Source organism: Gavia stellata, chromosome 4 (assembly GCF_030936135.1).
Source record: "Gavia stellata isolate bGavSte3 chromosome 4, bGavSte3.hap2, whole genome shotgun sequence".
Classification (NCBI taxonomy): domain Eukaryota; kingdom Metazoa; phylum Chordata; class Aves; order Gaviiformes; family Gaviidae; genus Gavia; species Gavia stellata.
This window is the reverse complement of record NC_082597.1, coordinates 15,215,380-15,236,179: the sequence shown is the minus strand read 5'-3', so window position 1 is coordinate 15,236,179 and position 20,800 is coordinate 15,215,380. Positions and strand designations below refer to the sequence as shown.

Here is a 20,800-nt window from a genome sequence, read left to right as displayed (position 1 = left end):
ATGGGAGGTAGGTTTTCATTCGTTGAAGACTACAACAAAGTTCATAATCTTTTCTCCTGGATATTGAACTCAATACAATGATCCATACACTGTGGTTGTTAGGTTCATTATACAGGCCTTCTCTCTAAAAAAAATATATACAGATATTAAAAATAGGAAAGCACTACCATCAATGGCATTCCCCATTGCGTAGCTTATACTCATGCTCTAAGCTAGACTAACACTCTCAACTCAGGAAGCACGTTTCAAACCTTCTAAAATGGCTGGCTCTGCTTACTATTACAAGGTCTTTAACAGTAAGAAGTCACACATACTAATCTTTAGTAAGCCTTTTACAAATAAAGGCAAAATATGTGTTCTGACTACTATGGCACTACGAGGATCAATCCACCACTGGAGAGCTCACATAAGTACCAGTAACATAAGAGACAGACTATTTCACCCAACTTTTAAGATGTTCAAACCTTTTCGTAAGAGTTATTCTCCACATAACTATTTGCTACAATTATTAAAATAATATGTGAAACTACATAACCACATAAGCTACCCACCTTTTTAATAGGCTTATCTCTTAGTTTGAAACATAAGGAAAAGCCTCTCAGCACTAAGTGATTGCACTAAACTAAGAGTTTTTTCCTGGGCTCCTTCTCCTACATAATGAGGTTTGCCATTCCCCCATTCTTGTGTTTGCTCATGCTTCAGCGACTGATGAAGCAGTATCAGACCTGTCAGTCACAGTGAAGAAATTGCAACTCCTCCCTCTTGGGAAAACCCCAGAACTTGCTCAAAGACAGTCTTTGCTCACTATCAATACAATTTATATCCAACATGCTACTCTCTGGAATAAAATGTACAAAAAGCACATAAAACACATAGATGGTGATAGAAAAGGTTTACAACTGTATAAGCTGGTAGGTTAGGGACACACCTTTGTGTCACACTTCTTCAGACAGTGACATGGCTTTTAAATCAGTGTAAGCCAATCATGCAACCACACATTTTTCAGCATTAAGTATGGCAGAAATGACATGAATTAATCTAATTGGTAACAGCCACTTAACATCTGAAGAAAAGCAGTTCCTAACTGGGTTGCCATGCCACAGTATCAAGCAAATAACACACTGTGAACTCTATCTTGTTTATACTGACAACTATATTTATTTATTTCAATTTCAGCATGGCATGCTGTGTCTGCAAGGAGTGTCAGCAGCCACAGGAATCATGACCTTCTCTAAACATAAAAGAAAACCACAGGAAAAGATAATGAGAAGAGCTGTGGACGGGTCGCTCAAGTTAAAGAATTTTCTGCGCCAAGGAAACTAGTGTTCATGATATACGAGATCAACAAAACAACTTTTAAAATGCGACAAAAAAGCTCCAAATGGCAAATTCTTGGTTTTCTTCAGAAAAATTGTGCAAAGTTAGAATAACCTCATATATAACTGAGAGCACGGGAGAAAAACATTCCCTTAAAAAGTTGTTCAAGAGTTCTGCTCACGGTGTATAACATTTCTTTCCATGTTTGGATGGAAAGCCATTTGCTTCTTAAATGGATTAATATTACTTAGTGCACGCTCTCAAGCAAAGGCTGTGTGTAAGCTATTTAAATTCATGTTAGCTATTCAATGCACCTGTTAAATGAAGGACCACTTCATAAAGTTTTTGTCTTATGAAAGATTTCAAGCATGTATGTGAAAAGTCTAATCATTGTTCTAGATACTGAAACAAGCAAATGTATTTTTATGGTAACCGAAGATAATGAAAGTCCTTAATGTTACACTACAGAAAGGCTCAAAGGAAGGAAAAGAGTAACAGCATGTCAAGTGGTTAACAAAAAACAAACCAAAAACCAATTTAATATAAATTATAAATTTAACATTTTTTGTTAGATCTAAGAAAAGAACAGGTTCCCCTCCCCCGCCCCCCAATGTATATGCAAAGACGTCTATAAGATTCACTGTGGCTTACACAGACGCTCTTGATCTTTAACACCACCTTTAGTATCTTTTGACACCCATCTCTTCCTGGAAAACTCACCCGTCTTATATTCTACTACTGCAAAAGCAACAGAGAAAACAGAAAAAAAAAAAATCCAGATACAATTCTGGAACATACAGAGCTCAACAGGATGATGTAGCTATATACACTGGTAAAACTTGTAACACCACCCTGATCTTTTACCTCTCAAAGAACCAAGCTGTCCAAAATTCTATTTCTCCTCTCGTAACATTAGACAGCCAGGCTGATACTACACACATGGAAAGATGTTTGACAGGAAAAATCTCCAGTCAGAGATCAACGATACCTAAACTGTAACCTGTCGATACTCTACAGATTTGAATGCCACTAGAGGGGAAAAAAAAATCAACTGAAAAACCCCAAAACAAAAAAAAACCCACAAACCCACAAAACACCCCCACAACCCCCCCTCCCCAAAACAAAAAACCCCAAAACATTCCCCCACCCCCCCAAAAAAACCCCAAACACACAAAAGCCAGATATTGACTATGCTTATTTCATGCAAAGGAAGAGTTTCTCGAATTCAGGATTTCATTGGCTCTTTGTAATCCTTTATACACAGTTATCCACAGTTACTAACTGAAATGAATGATTAACAAGTGAATTTCTATGAGCTTTTCAATATAAAGTAATTTGGTGAAGACATGGTATGAGATAACTAAGCTAGGCCTTCAAGTTCCAAAAATAAAGGCATCCTTGTCTAATTACTACCACTTTCTTGCAATTTACCACACCAAATGAATTTACCATTCTAAAATGGGAAATCAAAAATATTTTTTACATATAGTTAAAAGGAAACTCAAATGGTAATTTAAGCATAAAAAGCAAACCAGGCAGCATCTGTATTTCTCAGTCTGATAAGCAAGAAAAATATGCATCCACAGAACAGTTTAGCTTCTCTCCTTTGCCCTCCCTGAATAGGAAGAAACTGACTTAAGAATAAAGTGACAGTTAGTAATTTAAGTAATTAAAGATTCAATAAAACTAAGGGGACTCTTAAGTCCTCTCCATCTGTATTCAAAAAATACTCCCTAGGGAAAAAATAAGATAAGAAGATATTAAAAACATATGAAAACTTACAAATTACGTTCACATACTTACTCTGAGCCTGCAGCCATTTCCAAATAAGTAGTATCTGCTGTGTCAACCCCCAATGGGATCACTATGCTCATGACGTTCGTTTCTGATAAATTCGATTACTACGGAGTCCTATGCATTGGTATCCAAAACACTGGGGCATGCCAGCCACAGTGCTCATTGCAAACATCTAAGTGCATCCACAAACCCTGTTAAGAAAAAAAACAAAACAAAACACACACAAAAAAAGCAGAAGACTGAGTCAGTTCATTTTAAAACCAGACAATTTTACATCATGTATTAAGAAAGGGAAAAAAACCCACCAAAACACTTTTATCTGTCACAATGATTTCATTAGTTTTAGTTTACACAAGCAAAAGGAAAAGAAAACCTTCAATCTTCTTTAAAAGTTGTTAATTTCAAGTACGCTTATTTTAAGAGTGTAATGATCTTAAGGCCTGAACTTAAAAATATTACAAACTGACAGAAGTATTATCATTTAAATTGGAGATTAAAAAAATCATTCATCACGTTCAGTGAGGTGAAAACGATTCACTTTATGGCAGACTTAGTGAATGCCAAATACATTCACTTACTGCTCTGTATTGTCAAAGCCCAGTTACTGTAACTTTCAACAGAAACCTGGTTACAGAATTTTTCAAGTATTTCTTTGAGAGCAATGTTCACTTTTGTGTTGCACTTTAAAAAACAAACAACTTTCAATGTCCACAATACAAACTAAGGATGTCAAAAGAAACAATGCCCTAACTTTCATTCTGTAATTTTTTAAACCAAAATCATTCTAATGATTCACAATAATGTTATGAAACAACTTCATCTCATTTTAATGGATCACCATCAGAAGATACAGGGCATCTCTAAGGTATGAACTGGCACCAAGTCTTCACCTAGCTTCTTGAATTTTATCTCACTGCTGAAGTCTGGCAATTAACATCAAACATCTTGGCATGCTCTTAAGTGCCTAAACTTTCTACAGTTCAGTCTCCCTCTAGACAGCAGTTGTGTTTTGGTCCCATTGTATGAGTCACCAAATACAATGAACTGGAAAGCAATGAGGCCAACTAGCCGTTGGGTTATCTTGCTTTCCTCATTTAAACACAGAGAATTTTCTTATCAAATACCACAAACGGCAAACTATATCACTAGCTATGCATAAAATTAAGGCAACAACATACTGTTTTCAAGAATAAGCAGCAAGAGAAACCTGTTAAACCAAAAGCAGGTACAGAATAGTTTTAATAGCAGGCATAAAAGAAACCCCAAGCCCCTCTTACAGTTTAAGTGAGCACTCATTCTGCCACCATATAGTTTACTCATAGGGTAGAACCTTGAATAGCCTCATCTACATCAGCCTACCATTTAGTTCTCTTCTTCTTCTGAAGTAGAAAATTTATATTAATTCCTATCCAATAATTGAAAGGAAACCATCAGGTTTTTTAGTCCAGATAAATCGGCTATCACAGGTTAAGGGTTGTTCCACTACCAACTGCAGTTTTGCCTGTGCTAACAAGTCATTAGCATAATAGAGATTTTATTTTATGCTTGTAATTAAATAATTCTAAAAAACAGTTTTAGTGTGTTTCAAAGTAGGTCCAAAAGACATACTGGACACCACTGCCTGGGATCAAGATCCTCACTTAGACAGATGTTTCTTGCGCTTAAAATGGTTTTTGGTGGCAGTGTGTTTTTTCTTAATTGAATTTTCTTTAAACACTTCTCACCAGGTTGAGTAACAACTGGAAATCAGTGTAAGCAAAAATGCCTGGGAGACTGATGGAAGTGAAGAACCTGCCTTAGACAGCTGCCTCATGGGCTATGACATCTGCAAACTTACATAAAACAACTGAGGTTACCCAATCATCATATATTCAAGTGACCCTCACTGTCAACAAGAAGGAAGACATGTGGTTACCAAATCTGAGAATTAAGTGAAATCTGAAGCACTTTTTTTTTTTTTAAAGTAATGCAGAAAAAGAAGAGAGAGTTATGTACATGTTTTTAGAGCTATGTATAGATAGAAAATTAATTGCTAATACATGGCCCAATTAATGCCATCATCTCTGACCATCACCAGTCTTATAAGAAAGAAAAATAAAAAGGCGGGGGGGAACAGAGCCAAGATAAATTTCTTACCCTACTGCAAGCTACTGAAACACGTTTTTAAGCCTTAGTCAAAAATTCTAAGAGACTAATCTACACTGAATAAAATCAGAGACTTTAGGAACTCATATTTATTTTGCCAAACAGCATTAAACAGAAGTTGTTTCATCTAAAAGGGAACGGAACGTGATTGTAATACTACCTTACTATTTTTTACCACCTTAAAATTTCAGGTCTTCACCACACACACAAAACCCTCCAATGCTCTTCCTCTGCCTATAGTTAAGTATGGAAGAATGGAGGCAGTCACTGGCTCACAATACCTACACAGACAAGTTAATTCAAACAAACATAGATCATTATTTACGAGTAGCCATCCTGAACGAACTCCTGTAATGGGGAAGGGCATGGGGGATGGACAACCCAGGATAAATTTATTACACTATGCCCACTTATTAACAGAACTGGGACCTTATAGGCCATCCAATGATGAACACCACAGTGATGTCAGATTTGGGATGAAGGAAAATAAGTATTTTCTGTCATGTCAGAACCAGAAGTATTGTCATAACACACTAAAATATTCCCAGTAAAAATAATGTAACCACTGGGGTACTTTCTTCCTTATACATCTTAAAGGTGATTGCTTATCCTTTGAAGCTTGGTATTTTAGATGAGTCACAAACACAATATGGTATTTTCCAATTTCTACAAGTACCCATCTACTTCAAGTCATTATTCTTTCAGAACTCTGACAATCTGACACCCATGGCCCTTTAAGAAACTGTTTTCATAAGTGCATTTCATTTAAGCAATTGGCCAGGGGGAGTGGAAAGAGCGGTGCTAGAGAAGTCTTCCTACAATCCAAGCAGATTATACACAATTTACTGTTCAAGAAAGTCCTTCTTCAAGCAGTATATGAATTTGAAAGTTAGAAAACCCACACTGGTTTGTCCAGTTAATTTCAGGGTCATATGGTTAAAAGGCACTATATAAAAACTGCTGGTCCAAAGTTCAATGATCAGCGCTTTATTGGGCAAAGTACCTCATCCACCATACCTTAATCTCAACAGTAGAGGACCTCCAATTTTTTTAGGGCCCACTCTGTTCTTCTAGTGATAATACAGTGTAAGCTTTGAAAGAATTTTGGCAATTTCTTAGATTCATCAGATTTTCTTCTTTATCACCCTACCAGCACAGCTTTATTATATGAAAACACATTCCTTATTTGAAGACATGTTGCTTTTATTTAATTGCAGTTAAAAAGTTTATCTTGCCCTAATAATAGAATTTTCATCTTAAAAAAGCCTTTTTGTTCATGATCTTGTGCAAGAACAACCTCCTGCAAGAAACTTATCACACTTTACCATTCAATCACATTGTTTTGCATTTTCTATGGCAGTTGTTCTCTCTAGAGAATACACAGCAGCTTTTTTACTTAATAACCATACCAAGTCTAAAATATTTGAAGACTCACCATACTTCTCATGATCCACTTTGCTTATGATACCAGAACCATATTTTTTTTAAATAAATTCCACTCTAACAACAGAAGTGTAAGAGCACAATACATTCCAACTTACTCATCTGTGTGGCTTTGTACAAGGAACATAATTTATGCATTAAACAACAGAAAATAAGTTACATATTATCCCTGAGGTATTCCACTTACACAACATTATTCTGTGGTCTAACGAAGACCACATGTTTCCCTTCTGCCATGTCCTTCTAAGATCAATTGTGTGACAGCAGAAGAAAAAAACGTAACTTTTTCTCTGGTACACGGAAAAGGAAAGAAAGAAAAAAAAACCAAATACAGAGGGCTCAACTCTTGAATCAGAAGGTAAATGGGTAATCTCGTGAAATTACATCAATATTTTTGAACCTAATCTTAGAGGGTCCAAACATTCAAAATGAAATCCAGTTGCTAGTATGAGATGCTGGCAGAAAGGAACTCCAGGCCTACTTTATCAGCATGTCTTTTTTCCCTCCTTCCACTTGCTTCTTGTAGGACCATCAAAAGCTATATAGAACAGTTTCAGGAAACAAGCAGTTGATAGATCACCTAGACAGAAATTACACTTGAAAAGTAGGAACTTGAAGTCTAGCCAAACTGTCCAGATGACTCCAACAAGGTTTCATAATCCCAGCTATCAATCAACCTCTAAGTGTCAAGAGCCCAGACAAATTCTTCCATGGCATTTTCCTTGTAAGTTTCTTTTTGTTTCTTTTGGTTTTTTCCCAAGAAGGTAGGAAAAATATTTTTAAAAAACATTTAACTACTTTTACTTCCATTTTCTTTTATGGATTCAGAAACTGACTTCCCAATACTTACATTCAAACAGAAAATAACAATATAAATCTGATCAGAGAACTCTGACTTACCTTTATTTTTATTAATAATGAAGCATGTTTTTCAAGCCAGAAGAAATCAAACAGTACTTGCTGTACTGGGAAAGGTACAACTCACACAGTTATACACTACATTGGTAGCTCACCACTGCAAGACATTTAACCTTTTTAAGCAGGGAGGGGGAAGAGGAAATAGGACTAAGAAGCCTGATAGAACCTATGCTGTATGTGTAAGAACACTAAAGCTCTCATCTGGGTGCACAGATGCAAAACTTTTCATAAAAAGTCAAAGACAAGAGGTGGTGGCAGCACCAGTAACAACTTTTTGCCTTAATGATAAAAAAATCCTAAAGAGAAATTAATGTATCAGGATAATACAATATACTTATTACAACAAGGTGGGATTTTTTTCTTTGTTTTGGTGGTTTTTTTTAATTTGCATTTACCCCTAATGCTACAAAAACCAAAGAGGGGAAAAAATTAGTAAAACCTGGGTTTACTATTATTCTTAATACATCTGACACCTTTTTTACACAGAAAATGTCATTGTTCCTTGTCTTTCCTTCCCCATAAATCAATTTCCAGATTCTGTTGTCATGTGACAGATACTAAAGACAAAAAGCATTTCAAAGCTAGGGAAAAAAATCCACTATGAAAGTTAGGAATAGAATTCAAAGCTAGGTGCAATACAACATTTGTTTTCCAATTTATAAAGGGACATCAGTGAAATAATGAATTAAACTTACGATTAAATTATTTCTTAGCTCAAATCTAAGAATTTTCCATGTACACAAAACACTACACTAATTTTAGTAAGTTGATCACTAAATCAGTTCAAGTTTCTCACATCACTAGGCATTACAAAAATATCGAGTCTTTTTGTTCCTGTTTTTATGACTTCAATATACACCTGAAGCTCTTCAATAATTTTTTTCTAGCAATTGCCTCTATCAGTCACCACCCATCGACAATTACAAGATTAAAAAAAAAAAAAAGTAGTTACATAGTTTAGCTGTTTCAAGACTTGGGGATTTCATCACAGAACGCCTCTGCAGAGAGAATTACCAGAGCCTCCCTAAACGCAGAGCAGAATTTTAAGGGAGAAAAATCTAATTATAACTCAATTAGCCTATAATTAGGCTGAGTATTTCATGAGAGGAAACAGTGCTAGTTTAAGATAAATAATTATTTAGATTTTATATTGATGCATGCAACTTCACCTCAAAGTCCTTAACTAATGTCACTGCAGAAGCATGAACATACTAACCAAATTACCACCTCTATACTGTGTCTGCTATGCATCTTCACAAGTTCTATATACAAAATATACATAACTGGAAGGGAAAAAAAAATTGTTCAAAACCTTCTAACCTATCTACATATGCCAACTGTCTTTCCTTAAAAGCAAAATGATGTAACTTCAAATATGTATTACAAAATATGTGACAGGTGAAAGTGATAATTTACCCATATTTAGTACACTGAGGAACTGAAACATCTGAGAATAATTATCACTCCCAAATATCTGAAAAGTTCCAGCCTGTGTTTCCCAACTCAAGGAGAAACAGTTAGTTCACCCCATGTTTAAGCAGAGCTTATTTCCCCTGAGCACAAGCACATAAGAGGCTCTTTTGCTAAACTAAGAGTACTGGTAAACCCATTGCCTCACACCCTTTAATTACAGGCAAAAAATTAGTAACAATTTCCTTGAGCAGTATTTAAGTATCAGAATACACACAGTATACATAAAGATTCATTTTTAAGGGATGTGTACAAATCTAAGGGAATTAACTTGAAGCTTACTGGAACAAACAGATGAAATTGCTGAAACAAACTGATCTGTACAGTCAATTTTCCACTCATGCATGGACCAAGGAAGAAGAGGAAGGGTAGAGAAGAGTTATCAGATTTCCAGATAAAAATGATTCAGACATAAAATACACGAACTAGTTGCATGACAGTCTTGAGTCAAGCAAGACCTTTCAGTTCAACTAGCACAAAATGCTAATCTGGCTGTAACTTCAAGTCAATTTGAATGTAAAAGCAATCTACCTGTACTCGTCCAGCTCTAAGCCCAAACCAAAACTCCAAATTTCACTTGCTCCCAGTAGAAAATTCATGCTGCTGTGAGTCCAGGTTGGCTCCACAGAGTCACAGAGGATCACTCTGAAACTAATTACAGTTTCCCACTTCGCCAGGGTCTTTCAGGCAAGATGCAAAGATTTCCAAGATCGTACTACTGCTTTCAGACCTCTGCTCACTCCTGCTGATCTTGGCATTAGTTGTTTACACAAGTCATCTGAGGTAATAGAGATAGATGACCAAAAGGTAGTATTCTGTTTGATTTTCTTACCACACAGGAAAAATACTCTACAAGGTGTTCTGGTGCCTTCCTTCCCTTTAAAAATGCTTTCTTTATAAGGGGAGGTGGATAAAAACATATTTGAAGTGCTGGTACTCAATATAGCACACAGAAATGTAGTTAAGTACCTTAAAATTGAGACACCACAAATCAAGCCTACGACATACACTGGGAAAAGGGAAGAACAGAATTTAGAGCACAAACACTTAAAAATATCTTCTATGCATAAGCTGCCTTTTATTGAGCATGCAATCTAAACATTTTCCTCTTCCCTCCCCCCAAGTACATCATATGTGTATAAACGTTTTGCAATCATTAGCAAAAGCAATTCTTGTCATGCCTTCCTTCAGATTTACAGGCCAACAATTTTAACCTGTGGTCATGGGAACCACCCTTCCCACAAAGAAATCCACAAGAACGGATCCAAGAAAAGTTGATACACCTATGCCCTAGCACAAACTATACAGGGGAAATTTCTAAGTAAAAATGCACCTATCAATACAGTGAGTTGTAGTCCACAAATCTGGTGTGAAAACTACTGTCCTGAACTGTCACAGAGCCAACAAAATGAGCTTTCCTACTTGGCTTCCCTGCCTACAGTCTTTTTTTTTTCTTGTTTAACTTTTTTTTTTTTTTAAATTGGGGGAGGGGGTTTACAGGGAGAAGAGAGAAGAAAACACTAAGAAGACTTTACTAAAAAAAAAGTATGTTTTGCTAAACTTCTGCTTTCTACTACTGCTCTGAGCACTCATATCTTGTCTATACAATAGTTATTTGGAAAACTAGTGATAGAAACTGACATTTTAATGGTATAGATATCCTTCAAATAGTGAACTACTCTGTGTGCGTGTATATGTATGAATCTACACACAAAGTAATCTGGGAAAATATATGCAGCATATATATACACATAGCATAAATACATTTATCAAAGTAATCTGAATATTTATTTATTGCTGGCTGTTTCTAAGGAGATAACACATCTTTAATCAGACCTAGAAGCAGAATACATGAAGAAATGACTAATCCTACCCACAAGGAAGTGCTTTCTCTGTTTCCCCCCACATGCTCCACATGGTATAGATCTTACTAAGAGATTAGGAGGGATATCCAACTTCCAAATGTTATACCACTGCAGTTGCAGTATGATGTATGCAGGCTTAGAAACAACTATGAGTAGAAATTCAGACCTTTGCTACTGTTTGCTGCTCTCTATGGTCACCTAACAGGTAAGTTAGCAGTCTACTTCAAATTTATGCTGAGACAAAAAAAGGTAGTAGGTAAAAGTAAGACACAGTAGAGACACTCAAATACAATATACAAATTAGGACCCATTAATGACCAACTACTGCAGATCACATATAAGAAACAATTTCTTCTAAACTAAATCTAGTTTCCTATGTATTTGTATTTTGTGCCCAAACATTCCCACTGACCTAAGGTTCTCTATATCCCTCTCATAGCAGCATCTTCCTCCCCATCTTCCACATCACAGTATTAACTGGTCCTGGCCCCACTTAACAAGCCCCTCAAAAACCTCCTATGCCATCCATACTGACCTACACTTTGTCAGTAGTCAGGCTCACCTCACCTCCTCCTCCTATGTCCGGTCAGTCAGCCAAAAAAAGGTAAACAACCAAAAAACACCTGCTATGGCTGGTTTGGAGTTACACATGTGACAGTTATCAGCACAGAGAACAGATAACACCTAAAGTCATTATGCTTCCTCTCCCTGCTTCTCCCAGGACACTGCTCATAGCTGCCCTTTTCCATCCCCTTTTGGATTTTCATTAAGCTTCAGAGATCTCAAGATCATCATTTAAGTATCAATTCTTCAGCATACAGGTCATTACAAGCATTACAGCAAGCCTAGTCAGTGGAAAGAACACTGCCCTTTAAAGTATAAACCTAGAATCAGTCTGCCAGTTAGCGAAGTTTCTGCTGTTACAGAAAAGCTAGTTTCCACTGGCCATCGATATCTTCCCTTTACTATCTGGTCCAAGAGTGCTCTTGGACCAAGTGTATTCCTGAAGAAGTGATGGGAAGAGATCTCTCTTCAAGTATTTATGCCAGTCCATTAAAACATGGAAGACTTCCCCTTACCTCTTCTCTCTCTTCACTCCTCCTTTTCTTCGCTCAGTGGAAGTTAGACAAAATATGGGGCTAGGAAGAGAAAAAGAATGAGTGGTAGAAGGGAAATAAAGGTAAATGCAGTTACAGAAAGAGTAAGAATTAGTTTATTGAACAGAAATCTATCAAAGAAGCAGTAAGCAGCGGTATGCAGAAAAACACCACGCTTACAGATCTTAGGCTTTATATTTAGAGAAACCAAACCCCAAAATTTAAAATTAACTGCCAATCACTTGACGTCTCTAAGTTTACTAAACACCTGCCATACTCCTTAAAATAAGCCACACACACAAAGGCCTATCCAGTCAAAATTAGCAATTATTTGAGCTGGACAGTCAAGGAATTGTAAAATACAGGACAAGTACAGCATATATAGAAGAGTAAAAATTACTTTTTGATAGCAATATTGCTTATTGCTTGGAGAACTATATACTAGCTACCTAACATTAGTGTGTTATGCTACACCACTGTGAGGTGTAGAATTCCTTTAAATAGAAATTCAACACTTAAGAAAACAAATAAAGTAGTTTCCCAGTAAAAAGATCTTGGCTTTAAGTCATTCTTTGTATCACATGTTTTACTGCAAACATTTTTCTCCATCTACCACGAAGTGGTAAATAACCATTGATTAAACTTACACAAAATGCCTGTATGTGACTTTCCAGTTACTCTCCCAAAAAACATTATTATTCTTGACAAACATCTCAAAACAAAGTGTTTCTGCAAGTACATACTGTCCACATTCTGTAAGAATACTCTGTCATGTCTGCAACTGAAAGGGTTAAGTATACTTATTTTTTATTTAATGTAACAGTATATCTCATGGTGATTCAGTCACTGGCAGGTCTAAATTCTAAGGCCCAATATTCCTCCCAAGAAGAACTAAGGCTTTTTTGGGGGGGAAACACATGTCTACAAATACATATCGGTATTGCTTTCAACCATCTAAGTATTTTGTTGACTTCGTGACATCAAATAAAACAATTCATTTGCTTTTTCTATGCTGTTTAGTAAGACTCCGGAGCCTACTGTAATTATTAGATACCTACTACACAAGCAGTAAATTCTTTTGACTTATTTGAAGTCTGACATTTCAGCTAAGCAAATTCCTATTTTAACATGTTTTCACTTAGGTAGATTCCAAAAACTAGCTCCCCTGTCTTAACAGTGGCATTTGACTTACACGAATAGCACAACAGTGCCTCTACTTATACTTGTGGAGCACTTTGTAGACATTCATCTAGTTGTTACACTTATGCCTAGGAATCTAAACACAAGCAAGTCAGAAAGCTGCACTCCTTCAAACAGAAACTTTAGTTCTTTCTAGCAGTTAGAAGAACTCTTATGTAATTTTAACCACAGTTCAACCTGGACTATATTTCTTGGTAACAACTTAGTAAAGAGCATTGAACTATTGCCAAGATTTTGGGAGGAAGAGGGCAAGAAAGGGTGAGGGAACAGATGGAGGGGACTACATCATGTTCAAGAACAGTCAAAAAAATACAGAAGTTTAAGATCAAAAGATCTTTCCTACTTTCAAGAAAACAAAAACCATTTCATTTTGAATTGCAATTATCTTGCAAAACTATATTGACTGATTTGTGTTAATAAATTTAGTTTCCATGCGCTTGTAACTTTATACCTTTGTGTTTTCAAAGGAGATCTCAGTATGTATTTTTAATTGTAGTAACAAAGACACAAAATACGTCACCTTAGAATAAACACAAAGAAATTCTGCCCAGCAATGGAAGCACAAAACATAGCTTTTAACTTTCAATACTACTGCCACACAGAAGGGGAAAAGAAGATGCAGAGTTTGTCTTTTATTTCTTGTAGTATGGAAGATGTGATTGGAAAGTAAGAGACAGTAGAGAACTAACATTATAAAAAACCACTACAGTAATTCATAAAAATCCTGCATAATGATAATAAAGAGCAAGATTCCCGTCAAGTCTTTCCACTCCAAGCAAAAAAAGAGTAATTACCTGTATTAATTGGTAAAGCATACGAGGGAAGAACCTTATAACCAGGAATTGTATTTTTTTATCAGTTTTATATAAAAGTATTCATGTTTCTTTCACAGTTCTAGAATGATAGGTTTGGAAACCAAATGAGAGGTGTAATCTCTTTATACCTTTCCCAAAAGCTATAAATAAGTTGCCGTAATTCGCAGGTCTTCACCTTCAGTTTAAGTAGAACCTACTAAAAACATTCCTCACTGGAAAAGTTTCTTCAAACCGACAGTTAAGACAGGATTAACTGTCTAGACTTGGAATATCATCTGTCTTGTGATATGGTTTTAAACACAGCCCCATTATAACCATACTAATTAGGAGATAGCTCCTTTTCTCTACTCAAGGCAAGTTAAGAACATCACCCACTGTTAAAGAAAAAAGTATCTTTACACCTAGTCAAGTTAGAAGACTTTAATGAACCCCGAACCAATTTAAATATTCAGAGCTCCTCAGAGTAAAAGATCCAAACTTGTATACATTTTAAATTCTCACTTTGTAACTATAGGATGTTTATTCCATTACTTTCTATGACTGATGAAATAACCAACAATGGACAATAAATTATAGGTCACCCTTCTTAAGTTGTAATATAAAGTACAATAATGTCACTAAAATCTAGCCTTATCATCTTGTCTTTGAACTTCATGGTAATTTATTTTTGAGATAAAGATATAAAAGTGAATGATTACCTAGACTATGATGGCATAAAACAATACACAAAGCACAACTACAAATCAGAATAAAATAAAAAAAGCTTCTCTAAACCTGAGCCTGCACTATGACATTTTAATATCTAGACCTATTGAAAATGTTAACTTAAAACTCAATTCTAAAACTAGGATCAATACTATTTTGGCATTCCCATACTTAGCCTGATTTGCAAAACTGCTGGTCCCTTGCCAGCCTCACCTAAGTTTTACAACGCTGCATCTCCATCTAAGTAGTGGATGAACTATCACATGAAAGGAGAGATAGCACTCTTCCAATAAAACATGCAAAACTAACAAACACATTTTACTTGCAGAGGATGCAGTCTGTGTGCCACTTCAATATATTCTTTATTTGTACTTTTGAAACACGTAAGTGGACACTGTGATTTACCAATTACCAAATATTTTAATTTACAAAAATAAAGCTAAGAAAGCACTTAAGTCAAGCATGTTAAAAAAAATATACTTTGTACAACAAAACTATCTTCAAAGGTTTACAGATAACCTTAATTATTAAAATTTTCTAATAACCAGCAGAGCTTAAAATCTTGCCTGTTTCACTAACACCACTTTAAGATTTGCAAGAGGAAATAAAAATAATCTCAATATCTCCTAGCAAGTATATGAAACCTTGACAAGGTTTCTTTTAAATAACTTGTTTGTTATGCCTTAAAGGTAACAACAGTCTTGTCTTTGAACACAACTATAGCAGTTTTTTTTGTAGTATGAAGGTCATGAGCAGAATTTTGGATCCTCAAAAACATTAGGTTCACTTTTGTGGGTATGATTTTTCAGTTAGTAAGAAAATGTGAACACTGATGTAGTTAGAAATATTCATCTTGTACCATTCAAAAGCCCACTACAATTAATATTTTAAACAATCAGAATTTGGAAGTATTTTTTTCTTAATCCGCACTCTACAGATGCTAAAACTTCGCCGCCACCCCCCCTGAGATGCCTTACGTTTCATTCTTAGCAATAAATCAAAACTACTGTTTGCGCAGTGGAAACATTTAAACATTGTACCTGTTCCAAAAACTCTGTCCAACAAAATTTGCTTTTGAGAGATTCACAAATGCTCGTTTGTATGGAAGTCACAAGGCCAGTAACATAGATAGACTTCCTTAGGATCTGTCCAGAAGTCTGAATTGGGTTTTATTTCATATCTTCATCAGCCTACATCCCTCCATTCAATGCTGTTAGAATGTTACACGAGAACAGCAAAATACTTTTTAATTAAACCTTCATTTACATTGATCTATTTAGAACAATGCCACGATTCTACAATTATATACACCACTCCTAAACCAAGTCCCACAAACAGTCCTTACTAAAATTAGTATTAGCATGCATGCAAAATTAAGACTGTCCTTAAATCAAACTGAGATCAGGGCTAGAGAGACACTACAGCCTTCAGTGCGACACCAATTTCTGTATTTCTGTTGCTTTCCAACAGAATATTAACAGTTGTGTGTGCTGAAACTGTACCAAAGATATGAGGTAATGTAACTCCTAGAAGTAATCTGGATTTTACTACTAAGAGAAACTTTCCCTAGATACAGTCTAAAAAGCCAGTATTTCTCCTCCGAAATTTCCCAGATGGCAAAAAAGCTCAAGCAGATTTTTCCTTCATATATGAAAAGCCTGAAGATATATAAATGGTTTTAGAACTACAGTCCATATTTTTGCATTTGCAACACAACATTTGTAAATCAGAAGTGTCTCTTGAAAAAAAGAAATTCGTATTTCAAACCCTCCCTCTTTCAAGAAGTTTTTATTAGTTTGGAGGGGTATTTAATTTTTTATGAATATACTTTCAAATATCAACATCAATGGAGTTAAAAAATAAAGGTTCAATTTCCTTTGCATATTGTCTCCTTAAAACAGATCACAGATCTGTTTTTACAAATGAAGAAGCTGAGTCAAAAAGGCAAACTGACTCAGTAAAACTACAGGAAAACTCTGGAAGATCTCAAAATTCCCAAGAGGTTCTTAGTGCACAAAATTTGCAATCTGTAAGATAAGCTGCAAAATTTGAGTATTAGTATTTTAATCTTTGGGTTTATTTCATTTCCCCCAACACTTTTTGTAAAGTGTACAAAAATATTTTAATCTTGAATCAGATGTCTGCTTGAGAACATGACTGAGACCAGGAAGATAGACTGCAGAGCTGTGTAGCCCTCTAAGACATAATGTTAAAAAAATTATTCACCAGAACAGGAGCTTTAAACCTAGGGAGAGAAAAGAAAAAGGCAAAAGGTTCCCAAACAGGCCCATACATATACTCTTTAGAATCTTATTAATGTACTTTTTACTAAACAGAGTAAGACATAGTTTATACTAAACAGAGTAAGACATAGTTTATTAAAAAAAAAATCAAATCTATATAAATAAGGAAGGTATGATGGGAGCATGCATTAGTGGACTATTAATGCCTCACTTGGTTGAAATCATGCAGCCTTTGCCCTCTAAACACATGAAAGGCATGCATTAACAACAATCTAAAAGTCTTACTATCTCTTTTTGTTCAACTTCAGGTATACCTTAAACCACACATCAGTGCTTCTAAATTGTATGTAAATCAAAATTCTTCAGAGAGTGAAGACAGTTTTGCCATTTCAATATCTCACTTTTGATTGTTTAAATCCAGAAGGTTCCAAAGCTATACTAGAATAGGAATTCATACCTCATTAAACCAAGGACAAGATTAAAGACAGGCATAAAAAAAAAAAGAAGTGAAAAATGAGGGTTTTTTTCTTGTTGCTTAAAATACACAGTTTGCAGCCTCCATAGTTTCTATCAGAGTACACTACACCAACTACCAAATAATAAATCCTTGTGACCTCCCTTCCCCCCACCCAAACATATTTATAGTGGTGATACTAAAAGGTTCATATTTCATTTAGGAAAAAAATTAGAGGTTAGGAACTGCACTTTCCCTCAGTATTTGTATGTGTATTACCACATATACAATTTATACAGCAATATACAAAATAAATTGGAAAAAAAATGTAATACCAAGATTACATGGTTGAAGAAAAAATTCCGCGTTTTAAGAAAGTAACAGGTTATAATCTCGCATACATTATTACCATAAGTATTAAGTTCTTTTTGTAGTCTCAAACTACGAATACATGGAATTACTACCCTGATGCCCAGCAAATATACTTCCTGGAAGGTGAACATAATGTTCACAAACGTGATTCCACAAAGAATTTAGCTGACTGTTTTAGTGATCTTAATCCACTGCTTATTTTGGTAAATATTACTGCTTTTATGTAGTTAATAGGATGGACAGATGTACGTATCCATCACAAACGTAGGAGCTTTTCCAAATTATTAAACTGACATACGTATTACCTTACAGAGACCTATACACACCCCTCAAAGAAGCTGCTTGAGTCTGTTGCCTCTTTCCACCCCCCTTTTCCCCGACAAGAGTGGTCTCGTTCACTTGCCTTTCACACACATAACCAATAAAATTAATCAGCTGGAACACAGCATTTTTAAATCGTAGTAAAGTCAAGAGATGTTTTGTACGTTATTTGAAGGGAACAGTCTTTTCATTTAAACATAATAAGACTCTAATATGCTGCAGACAAACGCACTGCATGGGGTGTGGAGGACCCGAGCTGATTAGATTACCACAACATCAGCCTGAGGCCGCCATTTTTAGAATCTCTAAAGGACAAAAGAGGGAAATAAAAAAATTTGCTCCACATTTTTTGAAAAGTAACTTTAAAAGTATAGTAATTATAATCAATTAATCATGCATTAGAAGTACAGCCAGGGATATGTCTTTCTTTTCTCTGATCTGAACCCTGAATAACAAAAACGTTTCGTTATTATTCCTTTAAGGTACTGTAAATAAAGTGTCTAAAACATTCCTAAATCTAGGTGCAGCACTAAACTTCTGCTTTTAACGACACGTAGTATGTACCATTTTAGGGACCTCAGAGCTTTTAGCCACCGCGCATTCCCTAATGGCTGAGTATGGGGGAATACAGGACCTTTATAATCAGGCTGTATTATGTTTCTCTACCCTATTTAGTACTACACAGTGAACCGTTTGTTTCTCCTCCCCTGTGTCTGCAGCAGTAGGGTATACCCCACCAATATTTATTTCTTTAAGAAAGAGGTTGAAATATGCCACCCAAGCAACACGAACACTGGATGCAGAAACTAAAGCAAGAAAGGGATGCACCAATATAACTACTTACACCCTCAAGAAAGGGGGTGGAGAGAATGATCCCCTTTTAAATTGGCACAGAAACTCTTGAGGACTGCTTTCCGTTTGTCCAGGTTACACCACGAAGCGGAGATATTAGCAGGGAGGGAGGAAAGGAGGCGGGGGTGTGGAAGGCAGAGAGATTAGGCCTGTAACGAGCCATTTTAGTACCACAAAGCAAAAATATACAGGATGGAGGAAGAGAATAGGTCTCCCCAAGCTTCATAAAACTCAATACGCAGTCCTAATAACACACAAACCCATTCTTAAAACCACCAGTCTAAGGAAGCGTATGTTGTCACATAATAGTCCCTTTTGGCTCTTTTTCCAAGCATAATGCATAAATCTGGCACAACTGCCAAAAAATTCTCCTCAGCTCCTCCAGTTACAGTAACCCGCCATATTCACAAGATATAGCGACAGCCTGCCATTTTTTAACCAAACCCCACAAAAGGAGAAACAAATTCAAGGCAACTTAAACAGAATTTAAACACATTTCAGGGTGGAAGGGAGTTACACTCGCACCGGGGGTAATAAGACGTTCCCGTCGCATTTCACTCCCTTTTTGCCACCCCCCTCCCCAAAGCACCCACAGCAGAATACGCTGGTAATAACCAAAGACTCACCTGTAATGGTCACAGGCCAGGCAGCAGGACCCCTCAGCTGAGCCCCTTCTCTATCCCAACCAAAACAATGCAACAGCCCCACTGCGGATATCCCTACCCTAGGCAGGACTCAACCCTCAGCAGGCTCTGGTAAAAGAAAGAGAACGGAAAGAAAGGAAAGAGGAGACCCCCCCTCCCCCCAAACCTAGCTCTGTGCGCAGAACCCTACAGGGACCAGCTCAGAAGCGCCTTTGCCTTGGGACCTGTGTACAAACCCCACTGCCGCCGCTGCTCCCGTGTCTCCCTCCTTCCAGCCTCCTACGCTCCCTTCTATGTCACTGCCTCTCTCTGGGAAAATGGCGTCCGCTCTCCCCTCCCTCCCACTCCACGGGCTCACCCGCCCCGCCTGGCAGGGGCAGGGTTACCAAGGCGAAGCCAAAAAGCCGCCATTTTGCTTATGGGCTGGCAGTGCAGTCTGCGCCCGCCGAGCCCTCAGTGTCCATTTTGCAACAACGTTTTGCACGTTACGTTGAACGGCTCGGGCCTGGGCGCGGCCGAGGCACCAGACTGCGGCACGGGCTGGGCAGGGGGGCTGTGAGGAGGTGTGGAGGGAAGTAGGGCAGCGGAGGAGGGGCGGCTGTGGCTGGTGCCGGAGGCGATCCGCAGCCCCGGAGGCGCAGACCGCGGGGGAGGGGCAGGGGCTCCGTCCCAGGCTGTTGTGGAACCGAAGGCGGGCGGGAGGATGTCTGACTCAGAACTGCATCCTCTGAGGCAGAAACGCCAAAACTCCCTCCTCAGCTGCTCTGCCCCCCCACCTCCGGCTTCCTCCTCACGACCGTCGTTACTCTCAGCATACTCATTCTTTGTGAATCTCAACCTGAGGAGTAAATTTTTGCCACAAAGTGCGCGAAAAGCTGGGCAGACCCGCCGGCTCTGCCACGGGCAGAGGAACTTACATGAGGGGCGGGGAAGAGGGGGGCGAGAAAGGGGAGGGAGCGGGAGCTTTCACTGAGACACGTTCAGGGCGATGGGGAGGTTTTAACTGAATCTGTCCTGTCAGTAAGGCACTTGAGGCTGAGAATCTTCCACGAAGCGCTTAAGGCTCGTATACAAGGCAAGTGGGAGAGAGCGTCTTTTCTTACAGCGAGTGGGACAGCACTAGCTGAGGGCGTTTCTTTTCT

General features: G+C 37.2%; 1 protein-coding gene across 3 annotated transcripts in view; it reads right to left on the bottom strand.

Annotated features, from left to right (window-relative positions):
- Positions 1-19,891, bottom strand: part of KMT2E (lysine methyltransferase 2E (inactive)) — a 62,123-nt gene extending 42,232 nt beyond the window's left edge. For 2 of the 3 annotated variants that reach the window (XM_059816011.1, XM_059816013.1), the window contains exons 1-3: positions 19,641-19,891; positions 12,035-12,094; positions 3,121-3,305 (exon numbers count right to left, since the gene is read on the bottom strand). In XM_059816011.1, the coding sequence (XP_059671994.1) occupies positions 3,121-3,191 (71 nt within the window). In that variant the 5' untranslated portion in view covers positions 3,192-3,305; positions 12,035-12,094; positions 19,641-19,891. The remainder of the gene's footprint in view (positions 1-3,120; positions 3,306-12,034; positions 12,095-19,640) is intronic. The other variant, XM_059816012.1, reaches the window with a different exon arrangement.
- Between the last annotated feature and the right edge of the window lie 909 nt (positions 19,892-20,800).